This window comes from Tetrao urogallus (assembly GCF_951394365.1).
Source record: "Tetrao urogallus genome assembly, chromosome: 1".
In the NCBI taxonomy this organism is placed as follows: domain Eukaryota; kingdom Metazoa; phylum Chordata; class Aves; order Galliformes; family Phasianidae; genus Tetrao; species Tetrao urogallus.
This window is the reverse complement of record NC_136813.1, coordinates 178,793,836-178,818,238: the sequence shown is the minus strand read 5'-3', so window position 1 is coordinate 178,818,238 and position 24,403 is coordinate 178,793,836. Positions and strand designations below refer to the sequence as shown.

The following is a 24,403-nucleotide window of genomic DNA, read 5'->3' as shown; positions in this document are numbered from 1 at the left end:
GCGATGGGCCAAACAGTACCTCAAAGATCCATGGCAGTGTTTTCTCCTTTTAAAACAGTTACCAGATTCCTTGGCAATGTAATAGGCCTGCTCTGTACTTACGATTGACTTAATTTTTAACTTTTTGCACTATAATTGCACTCACAGACAGGAATTTTAAACAAAAACACACTGAGAGCTCACCTACATTTTGGTAATGGAAATAGCAGCCTTTATGGTGGGACTGTTTGCCAGCAATTCAAATGTACATCTCCTTACCTGTCCCAGTGCTACTGCATCTGTAAATTTTGAGAAGTACCAGGGTGCAGCAGTAAAACTTCCATTCTTGGAGGAAGCTTCTGTCATTGGAGGTCCAAGGCACAGTTCTTAAACAGTAACAATATTAAGTCACTCTGATGGAGAGCAATTTCAAGAAAAAATTAGCCCCAAATTAACTTGATACATCGTTATAAATAGCTAACCCATCTGAACTTGAGCACATACACAGACAGGAATGAGTGCTCTTTCCAATTGCTTTGCAGTTTGCACTCCCTCCATCTTTCAACACCTCTCTAAAGATCACTTAGCCTCTTGCAGGTCTAACATTTAAACACTACCTGCTTATTTATTGAGTTATCTTTAGTTTATGAGACATGAATAAAGAGTAAAGCACTGAGTTTGGGGTAGCTCTTCCTGTACGCACTCTTACCCTTTGGTAAATACGTGGTAATCACACCTTTCTCATCAAAGTTAGGATGTCTCCAATTGTTCTGCACTTTCTGCTGTGTAGGAAGCTACAAGGGTGAAGTCACATTATAATGGGTGAGGTACATTTTCTTCTTACTTGCGAGCTTCAACCACGCTTTCAAAGCACTTCCTGAACTTGCTGGAGCAGGGCAAGTAGCTGTTGCTGTATAAATCTAAACTCAGTAGTTAGGCAGATGCAAGGAATATAGTAACCATTCTTCAATTATGCAATAAGCCCATGTGAATACTAAGAGGTCCCCCTTCCCCCTCTCCACTAACCTGTAAACAAGGACTGTGTTGTGCTCCATCTCTTTAGATACGCTTGTGAGAAAAAACATAGGCAAGATCCAGTTTGCTGTCCATTTCTGAAAATCTCCTGGGAAGTACAGGTTACACTGCTAGTGACATTTTCTACCTCTCCTTTATTATATACAACTGCTACTATTTCTGCAAAATTTTGGCTGTTATTTTTGTTAGTGATTTCCGTCATTCCCATAAGTTGAGTCAGGAGCTGGAACAATATGAAAAGTTTTGTTCCCAAATGAGAGCCATTCTAACCTCAATCAAGATGAGTATAATCCAGTCTGATACAGAAAGAATTATCTTCTGTTTAGATCCCCTTGAGTAGTGACAGTAATGGGTAAGTTGCCCAAGTGCAGCAGGCTGTTGGCTACCTCACGTTGATTTCAGGAGATGTGCTCTGATTGTTGTCACTTCATGTCATGCAAAATCTCCAGTGAAAGGGCTGTGAATGGATTCTGCACATCTCTATTTGGTGTGCAGCCGGTGCCTCACCATCCAGAAGCCAAGTTCCATTTCATTCAATGCTGAGAGCTCTCTATGTCTATGGTCACTCTGGTAGCAGTGCGGCCCCTCAGCAATTCTCTCTCCTGCTGTCTTTGAGAAGCAACCTCCACGTAAGGGAGATTTTGCAGGAGTGTCAGTATTTTGTCATCATTACTGTGCTGAATAAGGTGCATACTTCAGCTGTGACTTATTCTGAGTCAGAACAAATGTATTGTTTAGAAACAAAGAAGAGTTCTGAAAGTAAAAAAAAATATTAGAATGGAAAATTATAAACATTATTACTGAAGAGGAGCTCTAATTCAATACCTTGCATACCTTCCATTAAAACACTGAAAAACGAAAACAGCTAGAGATGACATGACTGAGAATTTCTTCTTTTTTTAGAAAAGAAGTCAGTGCAAACATGATTATGATTCAAAACAAGACTTAATAGCTTTAACATTTTAAAATCTAGCTCCATGAGCTGTAGAGGCTAAAATTTCCAGAAATGAGTTTTTATGGATGTGAGTTAAAATCTATATTTGAGGTTATAGGTGAAATTGTGCTGGTCTCGGTAAGTGCTAGGGGACCCAGGACCCACAGGTTTCAGAGCAGCCAGTCAGAGGTTGCTCATGGTTGTTCAGCATCTCCTCTTTAAGAGCTGATAAAAGATGAGTTAGGGAAGATTTAACAGATATGAACTTCCTTCTCCCATAAACAACCAATGGAATGCAAAACTAGGACTGGGAGAGTTTATTTCTCTTTAGGACATAGATAAACCTGCATAATATATTAGATTTATGCACAGGAATAACCTTTCAGCTGAAGGATACCAGAAGTTTGGATTAGGAGTAGCTAATTAAGCTGATTTCTTCCAGCCTTCAAGTCTCTTGAGAGCCATATTTTCCACAATAATAAGATAATTACTGCAGATGGACAGTTTTCTCTTTTCCAGAACGGAACTATTCAATAAGTTAAAAACACTATAGACATTTACACTCTTTAATTATGGAAGTGATGTTGGAGCTACGTAGTTAAAGCTGAACTTTATTTTGCAGTTAAGGTGAGGGTTTAGCAGGGGCTTTTGTTTTTGACACATGGAAGAGTACAATTTCCTCACCAGGCTACAGCTGTTGTAGGGCGTACAAGTAAATCAGGCAATTAATTTAGGCACTAAAATGAATTTGAAAGCATGCCCTTAAAGGATATTACCATTTGAGATCATATATTCTTTGTCCTTCAGTTTTGTATTTAAACTCCAATAACTTTTTAATTAAAATTCCTTTGTATTATTGCTCAAGGAAGGATTGTTTCAGTTGCATTTCTACCTCTTGTGTGTAGTAACTGAAAGTTTTTTTTGCCTTAAGCAGAGCTTGAGGGGATAACATTTCCTAAGAGAAAAGGGAAGAATTCCCTTCTAAAATGGCTGCAAACTTCCTTCATTCTAAATAATACAAAGCAGATAGCTGCTCCCAATTAGGGGCATTCTGCTAAGCACACTAACCTCCTTTTATTCCCACTTGGCTGCTGAGCAGAGTTCTTCACAGGCATCTCAGAGTATTCCTACTATTATTACTTACTGGTATGGCGGGCCACCATCCTACCCAGGCACAATTCAGGCCTCCTTTCAATGAGCTAGATGGCCATAGATGGCCATCCTGGGGCAGAGAAACTGGCCGTGTCTCTGTAACGGGCAGCAGTGGGAGTTGGTGATTACTCTTGGGCCATGATGGTGGCAGAAGGCATGATCTGCAGGATGTAAGCTGCTGGTGATTTCACACCTGTTGGGAACCGAGAAGTTTGGCCACTTGATGTAGAGGACTTGGGCTATTTTGCACCGGGTTGACATAAAACAACCACAGTTGACACTGGGTCTGAAGAAATGTCTAACAAGGTTGGATGTGTCCCAACTTCAAGTTCTTTGAGATATTCTAGGTGTTCCAAAGTTAAGATGTTGAAGTTGGATAAGCTGATATGGGAGTTTTCTTGGAGGGAATCCAGAGATGCCAAGTTTTGTGACCTCAGAAGGGAGGAAAATAAAATTTGGTGCCTCTTCAAAATTTGTTGAATATAGTTTCGTAAAAATAAACGTGAAGGTGCTCATTAATTTCACTTAAATTTGGTCTTACACAAGAAATACCAGCAACTCTTTAATGACTTTTTCTAAAGTATTACGTGCTCTCTACTCTTACTAAATTTTAACGCTGTTTTCTTCCAACATTTTTGCAGTGTGTATTAATAACATCAAATTGTTCTGAAATATAGAAGTAGAGAAAGTAATCATTGTCTCTGAGATAAATCAAGTGTAACCACTGTTTTCAGGATCCGTTTATAAGCAAGGATGAAGAACCAGGTACTTACAGGCCATATGACCTCGGACAGGAAATGGGAGTCTGGATAAACAACTCCGATGGCGTAACTCCTGCTATCGGAAAGGTCAGTCTACTAAATTCTCTTATGTGCTGAATCTACTATTGCTTCAAAGTGTTAAAGAAGATGCATAGCAGAAATGAAAAAGTATCTGCACATTTGTACCTATGTACTCTAGTCCTTGCCTCCTGGATACTCAGTGTTTCCTGACTACACCAACCCCAGAACAGTGGAATGGTGGACCCAGTTGTGTCTGGAGTTTAAGGATGTCCTTGACTACGATGGGATCTGGATTGTAAGTCTGATCATATTTGCCTTCCCTTCTTTTCCAAACAGAAAACATGGCTTTTGACATGTCTTACTCTTTTTGTTAAAGGATATGAATGAACCATCCAATGACTTAACAGGCCAACTTCCTGGATGTGCTGCTAATGATATCAATAATCCTCCTTACATTCCTAGTGAGTAAAGCTTTTTTGCAAATCTCTTTCATAAACTCTTAGGAAAATTTTCTTTCTTCTCTTTTGCCAAGAGCAGTACTACAGATTCCTTCAGGACACAATTGGCTCAGCTTTAGCATAGTATCAAAAATACCTTCTTTGGTCACCAGAGCAGCTTCGCAACAGAGTCTGGCCTTCCCTGACATTCTCTGAACAACAGTTCTTCTCCATAGAAAGGGCAAAATAACTGTAGACTCAGATGGAGATTTATGGAAGGAGTAACCACCCTGTCTTGCCACAAATGCTGTGGGACCCAGGGCTGGGCAGTCCCTGGCTTTTCTACAACTCATGACAGAAAAGGTTGCATATCCCTGATAGCTTAATTATTTTTTCTTCCAGGAAAAAAAAAAAAAAAAAATCAGTCCTTTATTAGACAAGATCTATAGGCTAAAATTAAATTTTAAAATGCCCAGGCCTATGGGACTCTGTTAAGAGGGGGAACACCTCTTCCATAGCTGAAACAATGGCATGCTCATTCTCCCCCTGGAAGCCCTGAGTGTTTATAATTAGTGACAGTGCTCCTCGCTTGAATCCAGCCAATGTTTCCCTAAGAAAGCTCTGCTGCCTGATCAAGGCTGAAGTACAACAGGAAACTGGGACATAAATGATGTATTGACAATGAAATACTGGAAATGTCCTTTTTTCTTCTTCAGGCTGTTGTAATGTCATGTGAATTCTTCCTTTTATTTATTAAAGCTCATTTCTCTTCACTCAGTGTACAAGAGAAACTTAAATATAACAAAAGCATGACATAAAATAATAAAAACATAGTAAATTATTGAAACCAGGAGCAGAACTTTAAAATACGATTTAGATGTTTGTTCCCTTTTGGGGGCCATTTTGTTGTAACGGCCATATTTCAGCACTGTGGGTCTTGATCAACTTCTCTTGTGCAAATGCACTTCCTTCTTTTTGCAGTTCACAGTGTTGGCCTTCGTTCTGCAGACAGAAGTCTGAGGAATTTATTCCAAAGTGTGGGAGAGCTGTTACCCGATGTTTCCTATCAATATTTAAGTGTTTCTTATTGTCTTCCACTTTTTGCCAACACTGTGTGTGCCCACAGTTGTCTGCACCTCTGTCTGAAGCAGGTGTACGGTGATGGGGCCTGGGCAGCTCAGTCCAACAAGAAGTTAAGATCTCCCTATGCAGGGCTTTTGGAGCTCACTGTTGTTGCGGGCACCTGAGCCTGCAGCAGTCCCACTCTCAGTGTCTCAGGTGTTTGGAAAGGCAGCCGTCTGTTTCCTTTCCCATATCATAACCACAATCACCTGGACCCATGGTTTGACCTTCTAAAAAGCAGAAGTCCTTCAAATCAATTTTCTATAAAACACTTTACAGTGGAGATTCACGTGCAATCTATTACTGAAGCAGAATGAAAAGTATTCAGAATAGGAATGAAACAGAAGGTTATGATATTACGTGGCAGCATTTGCTTTCATATCCCACCTCGTTTTACAGGGTTCATAACTGGGTGTCACTGGGGCATTAAGTGTAACTTTTCCCAGAACATCAGTGTATTCTTTAATGCTGTTCCAGATAAGATTTCTTGGAAATTACCTACAAATTAAAGTATTTCTGATGCAGATCAGCCACACTGGAGCCTTTTTGTCTAAAGATCCAAAGAGGAGGATTCCAGCATTGGTGGCCCAGCAGAGCAGACAGGCTAACGGGGTTTCAGATGCAGAGAAATGCACTTTGTAGTAAAGAACTGCAAACGTACAGTGAAGTGTGATTTGGCATTGAAGTTTCCTGCTCATTGATAGATATTTACAATAATGCTTGCACTCACTTAAGCAAACAAAGGAGGTCTATTTGTCAGCCTCTTTTTTATTTATTTGGGGGGTAGAGGATTTTGTAACACTAGCAACTCCATCTCTAAAAATAAATCCACTGTATAACCCAAATGTCTGACCTGCCCAATTCCTGCTGAATTGCATATGGCATTTTCAGGGAGGCTACCTGCAGAGGATGAGAATCACATTTCCACACCAAATGAGTCTTGCCAGCATCTCCTTAATGTGGGATCAAAGACCAGGCAGCATCTGTGCAGCCAATTCATATTTCTTCCCTTTGGCTCAGCTGGATTGGAGCTGTGCCAGCAAGGTCAGGGCTGCCCCTGACTATTATTGAAGGCAAAAAGCTGCTGCTGCCTCCACTGCCTGTGATCTGCTGATGGAGAGTTACTGTATAACCCATCCGCCTGTGAATACATCCATTTTAATCTGTCCTTGCTCTCTTCTGTGCAGAGCATCAAGCCATAGCAGATGGCCTCCCAAGGACTGGACTGCTGCATCTCATGCTATTCCCTCCCTTTTATAGCCCTGACATCCCTGCTTCCTGCTCGCGAGCTACCTGGGGCTGTTCCATCAGTCCTGCTGCCTCCTAAGTCTTCAGGGGGGAAAAGAGACATGAATTTTGCCACAGTAGAGCAGGGTCATGCTGCCTACCTATATGTGCAGTTGAGCACTAATCCAAACCTGGATGTCATAATTTCATGTGAACGCACAAGTTCCCTTAGCATCTAAATTTCTGTGATGATTTTGATTTTTTAGCTATTTTTTTTCCTTGCTATTCTGGAAAATCTGTAACTATGTAAAGAATATATACATATATATATTCTTAACTTAGCAATGCAGAAGTTTTCTCTCTGTTTATTACTGAGTACATGATGCCCGTACAAACATTCTGAATTACTGGACATAGAATTTGAACCTCGTTAGCAGGGGTTACACCATACTGTCAGGACACTTGTGCCTGCAGCTATTTGCTGGCCTCCAATTGGTGCAGATCCTGCAGTTCTTCAGCCTTTCCTCTTACCAAGTCCCTTGACATTTTCACTCCTAAAAGTGTAGAAATACAAAGAGATCTGAACTGTGACATGCAATGTTTTGTGTCCTTCTCAGGCATTACTGATCACTCCCTGTCTCAGAAGACTCTGTGTCCCGACTCCAGGACTTACCTGGGGGAGCATTACAACACGCACTCTCTCTTTGGCTGGTCACAGACTGCTCCAACTTTCCAGTGAGTTCTCTATTTCTACAAGTGGGTTTCAGGTGATGGTGAGACATTTTAAAAGCAGCTGCCGTTACCTAGGAAATCTGTAATGGTACCTGATAAGAAGCAGCTACAGGTTTCACATTGCTATTTGTCATTAAGTATTTCAAGAAAAGAGACTCTTGTCAGAGGAAGCAGAATCTTTTCCACTTTTACTTTTCTCAGCTAAAATCAGAATTAGCTCTTTGACTGTTTATTTCCTGCAAGGAGAGCAAGATATCCAGTGTTAGAGCTGTTATCCATCCAGTGTTAGAGCTGTTCCCGTGCCAGAGCAGCAACAGGGAACAGCTTCGCTACAGTGGCCCAAGCAAAGGAGCTTCCATGGCTGCTGGTGAAGGATCCATACTCAACTTCCCTGCTGCTGTTGGAGCCGCCTCTGATCTTGGCAGGCAGCATTTTGCATTTTGCCTGGAGCTCTGTGGGGACATGGCTGAGCTGCATTGCAGCAGAGTGGTAATAGGCTACTGTAAAGCTGTCCCTTTGCAACAGGGAAGCACGTAAAATGGGCTTGCACAGTCAGACTCTGCAGCTGCCAGGCTGGAGTGACATGGAAACTGACTGATTAAATCAAAGGGACAAATCACGCTTTTTCCAGCAGAGAACTTAGACATGGATATGTTTAATGACACAGTGTAAGTGCCAAAGCAGGGGTCCTTGCACTGGTTTATTTTAGCACTTAGCACACATTTGTACCAATTGTACTGTGGAGGCATCCAGGGGAGGTGGCTAAGTGAGCCTATTTAAGGTGTTGATGCACTTGCAGATCTGTGCCAAGCCTCGAGGAAGGAAAGCTCTGGGAAAAAGCCAGAAGCAATCTGCTGGCTCCTGTGCAGCCCAGCTTCACTGAGCAGAGCAGGAATCTCTCAGCCATTACTCTCACTGGCCATGCAGCCCAGCATCCCAATCTGCTCAAAGGTGCTCCCCTTGCAGGAGCCCCCACCAGGGTTGTCTTTCAGCCTCCTCCAAGATGGTGAATATTACGTGTTCCTGTGCTGCTTATTTTATTCAGCCAAACTTCCTTCAGGAGTGGAGGAAGCCATGAATATTTAGCATACCAGCATCAGCTGTAGGATATTGGCTGAAATAAATGACAAATTCATAATCATATATAAAACAATTCAAAGAATTATGCTAATGAAGCCAGAGAATAGGAAATGTGTCATCTTACCCACGTATGCAGTCAGATGGCTTGAATTTGTATACAACAAATTAGCTACGACCATCCCGTGCATAGCTTAGGGCCAAGAGCTATTCACACATAATATTCTGTAAATAATTTCAGTCCACAAATGTATTTGAGAACATTAGAATCACTTTGGCAATGATTCATGATAGACTGAAAATTATCCAATAAATTACGTGTTGCAAACTGTTTGCGCAGATCTGGATCATAGTTGCATCGATCCAATATTACTCTCATTAGCACCTACTTTTGCAAGCAGAGCCAAATTCATACTGTAGAGACAAAGCAGAGCACTTGTATGCAGGACAACCTTAAAAAGGTTCAGGAAAAAGAGATTCCTGCCCCCCGCAGTGCTCAAAAATACAGTCATTGAGCTTGGTGGTGGCTGTACAACACAAACCAAGCAGGTCCTTCTTGGCCAAGAATTGGGTCTCCTGCTCTGCACAGCCCATAAGCATCATATTTGTAAGCCTATATGGAAACTGTTGAGTTTGGTGTGGTTTTGTATATTATTGGTTTTTTTTTCCTATGGAAGCAAATGATAGATTTTAAAGCCTCTGAAGCACTACAGAAACAAAGTGAAATGTTGGCCATTACAAGCATGGGTGAAAGCTCTTGCACAGATCTCATTAAGCAAAGTGAGAAGGAGGTGGATGGTAAGCAGCATGGTTAATATTTCAGGCTGGGATTTCCCAGATAATCTAAGGAGTTTTGATTCCCAAATTTCTAATACAGCAGAATTGAACCTGAGTTTTGGCAATTTGTAGTGTTACAGTATCTAATTCCATACAGAGATTATCCTATATTGATCAACAGTTTAATAGGTTTGTTAAATAAGGCATATTGCACTTTATTCATCCTCTGATGGTGAGCAAAATAACTTTTAAAAGGCAAGGAAAAATTCATTCTGGCACCAATTCTGTAATGAAATCTCATAAATCAAATGATGAAGGAAATCAGGGGACAAGAAAGGGATGACATTTTGAAAGATTATGTGTTTGCTTTCTGTGTTGATTTTAAATGTTGGTTTGGTGACATTTCTTTCTTTTTCCTCCTAACTTTTAAGTCCAGAATATTAGGACTTTATTTGCCAATACAAATCTCTAAATAAATCTTATATTGAAAAAAAAAATATATATATTACTTCTTAAGAAATGGTAGGACATTAAATAAAATGAGTTAATATAGAAATAATTTTGTTTTAAATTTTCACTTTGAGACAATATTGAGAATAATTGAAATGCAAAATATTTTTTAGGAAGCCTAGGCATATCTGACACAAAGTGTTTCATGGATGAGATAGATTTTAATTGTTTACTTTGGCCATTGAGTAGAACTTTTCATTGTTTACAGTTTTGGAGACACACTTTCACATGACTCACATCAGAGTAATAAAAGTTTCAAGAATAACACCATCTCCAATAAAATTGTGCTGGAAAGCTCATGCTGATCACATGACTGTTTTTGGTTGCCTCTCTTATTTTTAATGACCTTGTTGCATTCTGCCATAGTGTTGTCCAGCAGGCAACTGGGAAGCGGGCGTTTGTCCTGAGTCGCTCTACCTTCGTCGGCAGCGGGAAGTACGCTGGTCACTGGCTGGGTGACAACAACTCTCAGTGGAAGGACATGCACTACTCCATCATCGGCATGCTGGAGTTCAACCTCTTTGGCATCCCCTTTGTGAGTCTGAAATCCTACGAGCAATTGCTGCCTCGTCCCAGTATCACTTTAAATCAACTCAAATGTTTTCTAAAATAAGCTGCTTGAGATGGCCAGCAGTATCAGCCTGCACGGCGTAAGGAACTGCAGATTAGGGAAAGCTAAATGTCATCAATCTTGGCTGCTTAAACAGAAACAAAAATAGCACTGCCAGCTTCAGATTAAATCACCGTGTGCCACCCCAAATAGACCTCCGTGAAGTGTTTTATCATTGACTTGCCTCTGTAGGTTTCTGACTCTGCAAGCTGGGCTGGAGGATTTGTATAATTACTGAAATATTTCAGATCTTCCACAGTGATATGTAGGATATAGGAGTCAGTGAAATCTCATTCCCAGCAAAATTTGTGTCATCATATCCCGCACCATTCTCACACAGTCATCAGAATTCAGCATCTCCTTCCAACACATTATTTTTATTAAGAATCCTCTGGGTTCTCATTTTGGGCCTCAGCCACCACAGTCACAAACACTGACACAATTATATTTTCTCTTCAGGTTGGTGCCGACATCTGTGGGTTTGCCTCCAACACAACCTACGAGCTCTGTTTGCGCTGGACGCAGCTTGGCTCCTTCTACCCATTTTCCAGAAACCACAATGCAGAGGGAAATGCTGTAAGTAAATAAAGTTATGCAGAGCCGCGGTCTATGATTACGATATCGACAAAGATGATTTGTATTACTTTCTCAGAAATTAACCTGTCATTCATGGGTGAGCTTAACTGGGAAATAAGGAGTGCTGCACTGACAAGAGGAAGCGAAGTAAGTTTTTCCTATCCGTAATGTAAAGATTAGTCAGGAATTCTGAGAAAATATATAGTATCTAACCCTGTAGAGGTAAGATTTTATTCTTTTCATCTTTCACCTACTACAGCCCAGCTTTTATTTCAGAGCTGCTGAGTGTCCACACTTCTTTTCCTCACTTGCTGACGTCAGTTTTTGTTTCAGTGCTTGTACAAGTTTAATAGGAGTTACTGAAAAGAAGGGGAGAGAGGTCCTTATACCGAAACTTGCTGTTTAAAAACAAGTTTCAGACAAAGAGTTAGAAGTTCCAAGGTCAGGTGTCAGTGCTGTCAGCCAAGGAGCTCATAGCTGGCATGAAATAATGCAGCCTCAGACCCGAGCTGTGGCTTCAACTTATCATAAAGTCCTTTCAAGTCTTGTCTCAGATATAAGTATCATCTTGTTTCTGACTACGAACAATTTGCAAGTCTTGCTGTCTTCATAAGCACACTGTGTTACATGCAGCTTTGATGGAAATATTGTGCTAGTTCAGTAACTGCCATTTTATTACTTTTTTCTTCTGTAAACTGGACTGTGCATTATTGGGGTTAAGATTATGAGCTAACCTTAAGTTTTCTTCACAGTCCTGTCATCAAAATGTTGTAATGTTTATAACCCCCACAAAGACCTCTTCTGCATGAAAGTATGATGTCCATCCAGAAAAAGGGCAAAGCAGGAACAATAACTTACAGTGCTCTTATGCTCTTACAGCGTAAGAGAATCAGAACTTACTCTGTTGTGGAACAACAGAAGGCAATAGCAGTGCCTTCTGCTGGGGTATAAGCACTGTGGAATCAGGGAAGATGACAAAGAAGAAGTAGCTCATCCTTCCTGATTAGCTGTGACAGCTCAAGAAGAGCGTAATCTCTATCCAGAGATGCTGCTATCTCCTAAATGAGAGTGAGGAGGGATAGCTGCCTGGGTTAGTTGTGCCTCTCACCTGGTGCTCAACCACTGGTTCAGGCCGTGACCTGGCAGTTCCCATGCACCTGTCATCTGCAATAATTCCTGAGATGTGCTGGTATTTCTCTCTAGGAGAACGAGTGGCTGTGGGGCTTTAGGTGCTGTTACAGATAACTATTTTCTATTTACCGTTGTTTACTAAAATTAGAGGCCCCTTATCTGTGCAGGTTCACTTGTCCCTTCGGGCATGCAAACTGGGATGTGACCCAGGTGAGTGAATGTTATTAACATTCTCAAGACTTAATAGGCAATTTAATAGGAAAAGTGAGGAGAGCTGCGACTCGGCTGTGACCTAATGACAGAAGGGTCAGAGGATACACTGGGTTTTATTGGACCACTTAAAGCCATTTAAAACATCGTGTTCTCTGACAGAAATGAACATGGTGTTTTGGTGACTCAGCACCACCTCAGAAATCTTTTTTTTTTTCCTGAACTTTGGCAATGTTCATACAGTGTTAGACTTACAACAGCAAAAATACAGTGCAAGTTTCGAAGAAGTAGACAGGTGCTCCAGAGCTCAGTGGCACAGGAAAGATTATTCCAATATAGATGTAGTAATGGAGAAATTTAACTTAAATATTGAATTTAGTTAGCATTAAGTTAAATGTCAAAATAAAACCATAAACATCCACTTTGCCTATCCCACTGGGCATTTCAAATGGTTTAGTTAGTACTTTTCTTGACTGCAAAGTACTGGATAGTATAAAACGCTCCAGTACTTCTGTTCCTCTTTTGTTCCATTATCCTTGGAATGCGTTATATGCTCTGAGATTTGGATGAGAAAACTGAATCTCATGGGGGAATTTTGTGCAGGCAGAAGGGAGCTTAATGCCTTATTGGTAAGCCCAATTTAGGGCTGGTGAAGTTAAGACAAGGGGATTGGAGGAGATGCAGGTCTTCCTGGCGCTAGCACTGCCATGGGCTGTGTGCTCCATGTCAAGTGGCAGTGGATGGACACTTTGGCTTTTAAATAGATCCAAAATGTCCACCTGATGGTGGGATCCAGCATGCACGCTCCTCTTGCTCCAGAGAGCATCTCCCTGCATGGGGCACCCAAAGCAATGGGCACAGGAGGAGAACTGAAGCTGAGATTTGTGTGTTTGGAGAAGATTTTTCCCCATTGCACCCAGCAACTTTGGTCATTCCCATTAGCTTTTGCAAAGGCATGAATTTATTTCCACTTTTCATCCTTGTACAAAAAATGTTTATAAAATAATTATGGTTTTGCCTTTGTTTGCAGGCTGTCTGCCTTCTCTTTTTCCTCTGTTTCTCTTTCTCCGTACCAGAGGACAGAGGACTTGTAGTTCTTAACACACTCTTCCCATTTGCAAATCATCACTTTTGCTTATACAAATATTCACTTTCATAGGATAAAACCAGCAACAGCTTCCCTTTGGATGCATGCAGGTTTCTCTGTTGAATTTGCATCCATTTTTATAACGCACACTGCAAATCAAAGCTTTTCCTTCACAGGCTCAAGACCCAGCAGTTTTTGGAGCAGAGTTTGCCAAGATAGCTCGAGCTGCGCTCCGGATCAGATACTCCCTGCTGCCATACCTCTACACCTTGTTCTTTGAGTCTCACGTCCATGGCAACACAGTGGTACGGTCACTGATGCATGAGTAAGTTTGGAGTCTCTTGTCTTTATCCCATTTTACTCACAGTAGTTGAGCTTCTGTGTATAACCAAATTGGCTCCTGCCTGGTAATAGTGATGGCAAGATCATTGCATGCTCTCTCTTAAAAAGAACAATTTTAAAGGGAAATCTAATCTAAATATATGCAACAAAAAGAACTTCTAACATATGTGACGGATATGCATATTAAAATACTGCTTATATTTGTTTCTACTGAAAAAAGACCTTAGTGAAATAGTAAGAAGGTTCTAGTTTTAGGCAAATATGCAGCCCTCTCTTTTAAAGTTAGGGGTCAAATACCTATATTTTCTGCACTTGAATCGAATCCATAACATCTGTGTTCTGGCACAGAATATCAGAAAAGCCTCATGGAGAGAAGGCTCCATTTTCCAGTCATCCACGGTATTTTCATTCTCCAATTTCTCACTTGCATCTGCATGCTATGTGTGATACCTACATCTGTTTCCACAAACGGCACAGGAAAACAGAGATAGAAACATTCAAGTGTAGAAGCAGGTGCACAGAGAAGATTAGTAAACACATGCTGAAAAAAATCTCAGAAAATGCAACCTCAGTTTTTGGAACAGGTCTTCTTTTTTCTTTTTGGAAGAAAGTGAGGTCTAGTTTCCCTCTTGGCACCCTTAATTTATTTTCTACCTTCCTTTGGTAAATTTTCTTTTTCAGAATGTGTTACGCAAAGTTGTGAGCAAAAGGAGTGCAAATAATGCATGGGAAAGGCTACTGCCCAGAGCTCTGCTACAGTTCAGTCTTATCAGTGCAGGTTATGTCCTGGTCTGTTTAATGTTCCTTTTCCCTTTAGGTTAAAAACATTTTCGTTAAAGGGTAAGGCATCTTTGCAAATTAAACTGAGATTACTCTAAAGTGCAGAACATACTAATACAGAATGATAATACACAAAATCTATTTTGCCTACTCAATGTAATGGCTAACTGATTGGTTTTAAAGGCAGTATCCTTCCCCCTTTTCAGCCTGCTACATTACTGAAGAGAGTAACATCTGAGAGCAGTTTGATGGGGACTCCTGTCTTACGTGGGTTTTATGCTCTTTCAAGGACTCATTTTAACAGTATTTTTGGTTAATCAGATTTACGTGAATATTGAGAATGACCAAGTTACTTTGGGAATTATATTAGCTAATCTCTGCTAATACTGCATGACTTCAGTGATGTTAAGGCCGCCCATCTGTCCATTCCCCGTGTATTTTATCTGTACTCTACTTGGGCTCATCGGAATTACTGAATTTGCTTTTATTTCAATTGTAGAACAGCCTCAGAGGCACCAGCTGAAACTCCTGTTGAGTGAGACTATGCCAGAAGATGCACTCCCACCATTAACTGATATTTAGCTGTGGTACCAGACTGAGGTTTTTACTGGAAGTAAAACCTCTAAAATGCAGGAAGGGAATGCAGAGATCAGGAGATCAGCACAGACTGACTACCCAGGTACCATCCTAGTGGCCATATCACTTGCTGATATTGCCATAGCTGGAACCTGAAATTGCTTAAAAATATTTCTTACTGTTATTACTTAGCTGTGATTGCTGTTGTTACTTAGTAAGGATTTCTTACTATTTCTTATTAAGGCTCCTTGGTTTAGAGTGTCTGTGCAAGCAGAGAAAGTAACTGAGATGCTAATAAAAGGAGAAATGTGAGCTGTAGAGACAGAACTGAAACAGAATTTTTGAGGTTCAGATGATGGAATTTTACATCAAATCTTTCTGTTTCTTGTAACAAACAGAGGACAACTAAGAAACTGTACTAGCTCTTCAGGTGAAGCTGTTATTCACAGCCCTCACCATGAAAACAACTCTGGCCAGGCAGAGTCTCCAAGCAATACCTATTTCATGCGGTCATTTCAGATTTTTCATTTCATTTCAAACATTTAGGTGTTCATTTCAAACAACAAACAGGAACAGAATCCCAGTAGATTCCTGTGTATGTTTTAAGTGTCTCCTGCAGAGGCTTTCATTTGGTGAACCAGAGATGTTGGCAGCTTGGCTGTCCAAAAAGACCTGGGGGTAATAATCCATTACTGTGCTCCTGGAGGGGAAAGCTCTGCTTAATAGCCTACCAGGGGGGAAGTAAAACAGCAGAGAGGCTGCTATCTAACCGTGGGAAGCATGGAGATGGAATGCAGCATCTTTCATAGATCACGAACACGCTGCGCTTAATGGCTTGTATTTTCAAAATGGGAGAATTCATTTGTTTGCTGAATTTGTGGTTGCTGTAATTGCAAAAGGAAGCAGTGCTTAGTGAGATGTTGAGATGCTTCTTCCCAAGCTCAAGTAAGATGATTGGCTTCCCTGCTGCCAGTATTTCTTGATCAGATTTTCCCCTGAAACCTCCCACAACATAATGCATTGAAACAATATTCTAATTTTATTACAGTGAAACTAAAAGCACTGAGAAGCTGTTGAGAGGACAGAAAAACGAACATATTGCATTTCAGGAACCTGAAGTCCAGGAGACTCCTGAGCACCTCTCAGGAGGAGATCCACATTCTCTGGGCAGCTGTGCCAGAGCTCAGCCACCCGCACAGCACACAAGTTCTTCCTGGTGTTCAGGTGGCACCTCTGTGTGCCAGTGTGTGCCCCTGGGTTCTTGTCCTAGCAGAATCCAAGCTTTTTTTTCCAAATGCATTAGATCCTAGAGCACAATGTTCTGCCTCTTCTTTTCTCCCTCTTCTTGGTCCTGGTCTGTGGCTTCCACAAACCCAAAGCCAGCCTTCCCCTGTGCAGTGTGCCAGCTGCAGCCATGCATTGCATCCTACCAGTCCCAGAAGTGGACACAGTGCTGCTCCAACATTAAGGAAGCAGATTTCTTGTGGCAGACAGTAATGCTGAGACATGTTGCAAGTTCAATAAAAATGTGATTTAACAATGTGTGTCTCTCTTTTGACACCAGATTTACCTCTGATCAGCAGACTCATGGGATAGATACTGCCTTCCTTTGGGGACCTGCATTTATGGTTGCTCCTGTTCTTCAAGAGGCAAGTACCATAATTTAAAAATGCCATCACACAAGTATAAAAGAAATCTGCTTAGGGCATTCCATGACATTCAGGGAATGTTTCCTCATATCTATCCATTTCTTCCTTGCTCTGTCAGCTTGCAGAAAGCATTTCAAGACAAGCCCAAGTAATGTAGGGATGCCTGGCGCTGGAAGTGGGAGGATGCAGTTTAGGGCACAGCATTTCCCTGCTGCTGGGCACTATGCAGGTGTAAACGGGCAGGACACTGTCCCTCATGCTCCTACATCTGTGCTGGCAGCTCCCTCCAAGGGCACACACAGCAATAATTGCTGGGTGAGGGAGAAACACAGAGGCACTAAAGCAAATTGGTTTTGTTTTCACTTTGTGCCCACTGTGTTTGGGAACTGCAGCATTTCAAGCGCCAATTTAGGTGTTACCCAGAACCACATGCAAACACAATCATTACAAAATGATGACAATGTCAGCTGCTGGTATAGCAGATTTCAAAAACCCAGCATTTTCCTATGGCTGTGCTGGCCACATGTTGGGGCTGGGGAGTAGCTGCTGACCTGGACCCCAGAACAGAGCTGCAGGTGGGTTTGCTCTCATTGCTCAGCTGAAGCAAGGGTGGGCTCCTCTCCTTGCCTGCTGATGGCTGCTAGCAGGGTGCAGCCTGACAGGAGTGCCAGCAGTGTGTAGCTGAGCAGGGCAAGCACCTTCATGTGATGTATCCTGGAGCAGTTTGTGATCAGTATGTTGCCAGAATATCTGAGACATTTCCTACCTGATGCTGATGATCAAACACATAAGCAAGCCATTGCTTGGTACATTTTTTAAATATAACCCTTGCACCTTTGTGAATTTAAATTGCAACTCTAGTTCCTTCATTCCAGCTCCTCTGTGGCACTTCATTTGTCAGCCCTTCATCTTCATGTTCCCCCAGGTTTCTAATAGCTAGTGACTAACACGAAGATTTCACAGGGTCTCAGACCAGCAAGGTGATGAATAATGTGGAGAAAGAGGGCAATGAGCCAGAGGTTGCTTCCTGCAAATAAATAAATGAAAAGGATCATTATAAGGATACATAAAATGATAGAGAATCTAGATTAGTGATTCTTTGTGTTTTTGGAGGACTGCAGCAGAAAAGAAGGCCTGGTGCTGGTGGCCTTACGGGGAAGCAGTGCCTTGGGAATGACACCTCGCTGGGTGTATGGTGGCAGCCAGGGCTTGTTCCTACAAGCAGGGCAGAGGCGGCCTGCGGATCCTTCACCATGGTGTCACCAGCCACCAGTGGCTGCAACAGGGCACACACACCTGGAGAAGATAGATACATCTTCTGTTAGAGGATACCATGGGTGGCTTTCCCTCTGTGCCTTGAGACATAGGGAACAGCCATCACAATGAAAATGGGGAATGTCCTTACACCCTGGTTGTTACTTAGGGCCTCGCTAAGGCAATTAATAGTCAGATGGCAATCAAACACTCCTCTGCCAGCCAGAATATCCAGAGCTGTTGTAACAATGCTGAATAAATCTGGGGAGAGGAGCATCTTGACTTTACTGAGATTTCTCTCAGTCTTTCAAGGTGTTTTACAAATACTGTCAGCTGGCAGTTGATGAGCAGACAGGGTATGCTACCCCACACTGCTTGCAGAGCTGAGGCACTGTCCCTTCAACATCCAGCACTGCTGCTGAGGGAGGCAGGCCACAGGACAGGACACTCTCCCAGTTTAGCAATTACCATGTTCTAATACAAGATTTGCATGCATTAACAAATCAGCCACTTCTTCATCCTTTTGTTGGTTAATACGAAAAACAATCCCTGTTATGGCAAGCAGTGGCCATCTCGCTGCTCTTTTCCTTGACTGTTCATATCCTCCCAGGGAAGGACCATAACTCTGTAAAGCAGGCATCTGATTCAAGAAACAAAGTCAGTCTGTTTGTGAAATGAGTAGCTTGTGCCCCAAAAAAGAAATATGCTTTGATTCTGACTTTTCCTAGAGTGATTAATTTGAAGTGCCTTTGGCTTCATTTTGTGTATTAACACGATACCATTCATGCTGCCAAATAAAGTGTGGCAGTTGTGCAAATACCAGTTCATTCTCTAATATAATTTATCTGCAACTTTAAATGGTTGCAAACAAAGCAAGCATCTGTGCACCCTACTTGCAGACCTTTCTCTCTGCCTGTTCTGCAGGCAGTGGGCCCTGCAGAGCCTGCCACAGGGCCCACTGGCATTGCTCAGATCTTATGTCTGCAAGCCATGGAGCTGTGTTCCAGGCTGAAATAACCCTCTAATATTGACTCATCCCACTGAAATGCACTAAAAACCCCCAGACGGGATAGGGTCATCTATTTAGCATTATAGATCAGCCAGCACCAGTCCATTGCTGCGATAATAATTCAACCTTCATAGCTTAGATTTTATGTTATTAGAGGACTGAGTGTACATCTACCCATGCTCAAATATAATAAAGCTAATGTAATATCAGAAATGTAAAAAGAGACAGACTTAATCATTTTATAACAATTACAGGGAGCGAGATCAGTGGATGTGTATTTCCCTGAGGCAACATGGTTTGACTACTACACAGTAAGTATTTTTAAAATTCTGTTTCCTACATTTTTACAGAACTTAATATGTCACAATTCCAGCAAAATAACTTTTAGCAATGTTCAGCAATAATTTTACCTCAGCATCTGTGTTTAAGAAAACCGGAGCACAAAAGTCGGCACCAGGCTAGCTGGGAGAACAAATTGCACTGCTTTCAGTAGTGTTTTGTTTTCTATTTTTGGTTTGCAAAGCTCTGAAGACTCAGAGAACCGACTTTTCAAGAACAGCCTAGAAATTCATGACACTGTCAAGATTTCTTTTCTTTCTGTTCACCCTCACTGCATGCTTAAATTATTGTACCCAAATCCTCCCCTGTGTAAAAACAGACAGAAACCTGAGAACATGCTGCCAACAGTTTTGTGCATGGGGTTTTGCACATGCATCATTCTTGGCAGAAGGCATATTCACAGAGCATCATGAGGATCCCTCCAGAAGATGCTTCCAGGAGGTGCAGACTGAGCTGCTCCATGGAAGAAGCCAACCCTTCTAGCTCCAGGTCCTGCACAGCTCGACCACTCAAATGCCAACCCCAGTGCTGTGGTTCCCAAAGGGCTCAGCTCTGAGCTGTGCTCTGCTGAAATACACAGGATGAAACCAGCAGTGGGCTCAGCAGTAGTTAGGTTGATGGTAAGAGCTTTGGAAACCTGAGCCCAGGAGCACAAGGCTGCTGCTAGCTACCCCGGGCTGTGCTGCCTGAGCAGCAAGAAGGACAGAGATATTCTGGAAGGAAATTTGGGCTTATTTTTTAACTAGAGTTGCTCTGGGCATCTGCAGCATTTGGCTGGTGTCCTCAGAGGGTGTTCATCCAGCTCCAGCTCTTTCCCTTTTCTACTTTCATAAGCCCATGGTGCCATGGGGTTTTACCATTTTGCTCAGACCTCCTTGCTACTGTTCTCCCTGTGTTGGGGATGGCATGGGGACATCATCCTGATGTACTTAGTGTCTCCTGCCTGTGGGGCATGCCCCATGTATTATCAAAGTGCAGTTCCCAGCACTTGGCACCTGTTTGCTGTACCCACAGTTCTTGTGCAGAAGTAAGGCTGGATATAACCGTAAGCTGTAATTACCATTGACAGGAGCCAAGCCCCCTTGTGACCTACTCTACTGACACCTGGTTTGGAGGGATTAAAACAGAAAGAAGTGATGGAGAGGATTAATCCCAGTTGCCTACAGTTTCCATCTTCAAATGTAAAAGGAAAGGCTTGTCCTTAAAAGAGAAGAAAAACCTACAGTTTACATTCCCCAATGATTATGAATCACTCACCTTACATTGAAATGTGACAGTTTCCATATGCATAAAAAGACGAAGCAAAGGCTTCTTTTGCTTTTTGCTTTGTGCCTTGATGAGTTTTTCTTTTTTTTTTTTCTTTCCACAGCATACAGTGTAATGATACCATCTTTAAAGACGCTTTCATTCATGACGGTTGTGTCTTCATGCATATGCATCACTGCAGGGGCTAAATTCTCTTTCATGTTAAAAAAAAAAGGAACTGGAATAACACTCCTGAATTCTCCTTTTGTCTCTATTTGAGAAAAACCAGTGTATTTGAGATGAAAATACATCCTTTGGTCTTTTTTCCAGCAATATATGATGACATTATTGCCCAGTTTTGCATTTTTTTTTAACTGCGTCAATTTTTATGTTAGGGTAAGAAGATACCAAGTACCTGGCACAAGACATATGCTACTGTCTACGCCCCACTGAACAAGATCCCTCTGTTCATCCGTGGAGGCCATATTCTGCCAGAACAGGCTCCAGCCTCAACAACTACCAAGAGGTAAAGTCATTATCCTTGTCCGTTTTCAGAAACAGCACCGTGGGTCAGACCTACAGCCAGCCAAAAGGCAGTAAAAAAAATGTGGAAAAGAGGCTATGTGCAACTTCTAGATGACCTCCCAGCTGATAAGCACGGTATTTTTATCCCATTCCTTGCTCTGTTGGATTAAAGTCACCCCGGAGGTGATTCACGTCATTGCTTGCACAGCTGAAACTCTACAGCTTTACTGGGAGAAGCTTTGCACCTCTTGCTGCTATACTGACCAGCTGTCAGCCATCCACAGGAAACATATGCAAGGGGAAAATGCAAACCTCTTGTCCTTGGATGAATTTATCAAATGCCACTGGCAAGATGGAGATGCTCCAGTCTCCATTGAGGAAGATTGTTTCCCCACACCCATGCTAACGTGCTGGCCTCAGGGCTGATTCATGCTGAGAGGCCAAGGGAGCAGGAGAGGAGGGAGCAGCTCCATGTATGACTCAGGCCAACTCACAGAGAGGTAGCCTCAGTGATTGGCCACCTCCCAGGCTGCCCAGTTGTCATATGTGAGGCCATGAGACAAGGGGAACTTGGCCATCCCATTACTTCAAAAGGTAGGTAGTTTTGCACTTCAATTAAACAAGGCAAGGTAAGTTTTCATCATGAGCTGTTTTAGGTTATTTGTCTGTGTGGCCCTTTTTGTACCTTGAAATGAGAGATAGTTGTGTTAAGAAATTTTTGTTAAATAATGTGTAATGGATGGTGGACAGAAGCCTGTACTGAAATCTCTTCTATGTGTTTGCCTACAGCCGTCTGAACCCATTTGGGCTCATTATAGCCCTGGATGAGCATGGAGAAGCTTCTGGGTCCCTCTTCTGGGATGACGGTGATTCCATCGGTGAGTTTGAACTCCCATAAACAGGGCCTGCACAGGGCTCCCCTTGGCTGCCTTCCCAGCGGTTCAAAAGTAGTGACTATTGCTGTACACAGCCAGGATGCTGTTCTGGGGCTGAACGTACAGGATGGCAGCAGAATACTCTGGAAGGCTGAGGTACAGTAAATTGCATAAAGGGAGGACCCAGGAAGTTCCACCTGAGCTTGAAGAACTTCCTTACCTTAAGGGAATCTAGCACTGGAACAAGCTTCCCAGAGAGGTTGTGGTCTCCTTCTCTGTAGATATTCAAATCCACCTGGATGCTTACCTGTGCAGCCTCCTGCAGGGAACCTGCTTCAGCAGAGGGTTGGACTCGATGATCTCCAGAGGTCCGTTCCAACCTCTTTGATGTTTCGACATCGGAAATGGCTGCTGTGCTCAAAAAGGCAGCAAACCTGCCAATAAGAGTAGAGGAGATTAAACAACCCGCAAGTAATCCTTGTGAGACATTAGCCACTTGCTACAATTAAAGTGAACTGCTCTGGTTTTTTTTCTTTCTTGATATTAATCCTCCTCGTTCTATGTTTTGACAGATACTATTGAAAATGAAAACTACTTCTTGGCTAAATATACATTCAGCGCAGTAAGTAGCAGTGCACACAGCACCTACATACTTGTAGCTGCTGATCAGCGCAGTAAGACACTGATATTTAACTTTCCTCTGAATAGCATTCTCCTTATAGCTCAGCCTTTTAAACTGGTAACCTACCTCATGTTTTCGTTTGCAGACAGCTACAGGCATGAGGCTGCAGTTTTGTGTTTGCCTTGTTGACTGTCCTAGTGACACACCATTAACATCCCTGGTGTGATACGAATTTGAAAATCTACTTTTTCAGCTCAAATATTTCTCTTGAGTTGCATCTTCTGTATATGGGGGATGTTTTCCTTGCCTTCCTGCTGCCAGCACTTTTTTATTTTATGGGTAGGAGAGGGCATCAATTTTTTAGCTTTGATCACACCAAGCTTGTATTTTCTGTTGCATGGGTTACCCTGTGGAGTAATTCAGCAAGCCACCAGCAGTCTGTAGTGCTGGTAGATGCTTTGTGAAGCTCAGAGTCAGGGCAGCACTGCCTTCCATGTACTGTTCGCTTCTCACGCATATCCTGAGAAAGCTAAATAAAAAAACCCGTCAGCCTGGGCTTCAACACAGAAAAGTACTGTAAAATGAACCCACTGGAAACTCATTAAATGCATGACAGCAAGTTGTGGGAGTTACTGAAGAAAATCTTAACCTACTTCAGCAATCTATACAAATTATATCTCATCTACAACTCCAGTGTTTGCATACGCTGTGGCACAGTTTTCACCTAAGTAGTCTTACAGAAAATCTTCAGAGGAGTAAAATCATGTAAATACTTATGATGATATTGCTCTTAGAATGTGTCTCCTCTGGGAGAAAGAACAAGTAGGAGTAAGCCAATGGGATTTGTTATGAAGTCCTGTATGTATGTGAGGTATTTTTTGGGAAGTAAAGCTGCTTGTTTAGAATTTAAATTACATTTTTAATTTATTTTCCATGAAAAAGCACTTTTTCCTCTTAAAAAAGAAAAGGGAGGTGGATTTTTCAACAGCAAAACAGAAGAAAAATCACTTCAGCTTTTTGTAGTCTGTGTATAATAATTTATTGCAGAGAGGCTAAAGAAAAAAACAATATCCAGTTTTATATTAAATTCTGGTCTGTGTGAATTAGATTGTTGATTTACTGGCTTTTCCATTTCTCATTGCTCATATTTGACTTCTGTTGTAAATCCAAAACTGAAGTCCCTATCTGCATTCCAATAATCTCGAATGCCAATTTTTTATTATATGTTTATAAAGAAAAAAGTCCATCTCAAATAGCAAATTGCAGAAATATGAGAAACATTTTGAGCATCTTGCTGTATGTTGCACACTTCTATATTCCTAAAAAAAATAGGGATGAATAGTTTAATGACCTCTACTTTTAGAAAAGCACAAGGTTTTGGTCCCTCAGAGATTAACTGGTAAGGCATCACATCACATAATGACAACATTTACTCTGGATCCTGAGAGTTTTGTGGGTAACAGCTGCAGGGGTAGACCCTCTCTTTTATGTTTTCATTTAACAGTCAAGAAGTCCAAAGGAGAATTCAGGATTAGTGCAGGCACTGAAGCCTTAGAGAATGGTTCCAGCCGCCTGCCCTTGCATATTACCTCGCTGCAGTAGAAGCTTTAACTCACTCGTCACCTTTCTTTTTGGTACACATGATGGCCAAGTGACCTGAATCAAGCTGCCTCATGTGTTAAAACTACTGATCTAGAAAAATACATGAGTTCTTTTTTAAAAACAGGTCCAATTTTAAGGAAAAAATATGTTTGAATAAATGATGAATAGATTTTATAGCACTAGAGCAAGATGGCAAGAGAAGAAGTC

The 24,403-nt window shown here is 41.8% G+C and overlaps 1 protein-coding gene across 1 annotated transcript in view; it reads left to right on the top strand.

Moving 5' to 3' along the window:
- Nucleotides 1-24,196, top strand: part of LOC306945000 (sucrase-isomaltase, intestinal-like) — a gene marked incomplete at both ends in the record, with an annotated part of 47,410 nt that extends 23,214 nt beyond the window's left edge. Inside the window, 12 exons of the mRNA XM_079533681.1 lie at nucleotides 3,835-3,948; nucleotides 4,061-4,177; nucleotides 4,259-4,343; nucleotides 7,286-7,403; nucleotides 10,131-10,299; nucleotides 10,834-10,950; nucleotides 13,555-13,703; nucleotides 16,641-16,725; nucleotides 20,968-21,098; nucleotides 21,887-21,975; nucleotides 22,545-22,646; nucleotides 24,099-24,196. Coding sequence (XP_079389807.1) covers nucleotides 3,835-3,948; nucleotides 4,061-4,177; nucleotides 4,259-4,343; nucleotides 7,286-7,403; nucleotides 10,131-10,299; nucleotides 10,834-10,950; nucleotides 13,555-13,703; nucleotides 16,641-16,725; nucleotides 20,968-21,098; nucleotides 21,887-21,975; nucleotides 22,545-22,646; nucleotides 24,099-24,196 — 1,374 coding nt within the window. The remainder of the gene's footprint in view (nucleotides 1-3,834; nucleotides 3,949-4,060; nucleotides 4,178-4,258; nucleotides 4,344-7,285; nucleotides 7,404-10,130; nucleotides 10,300-10,833; nucleotides 10,951-13,554; nucleotides 13,704-16,640; nucleotides 16,726-20,967; nucleotides 21,099-21,886; nucleotides 21,976-22,544; nucleotides 22,647-24,098) is intronic.
- Between the last annotated feature and the right edge of the window lie 207 nt (nucleotides 24,197-24,403).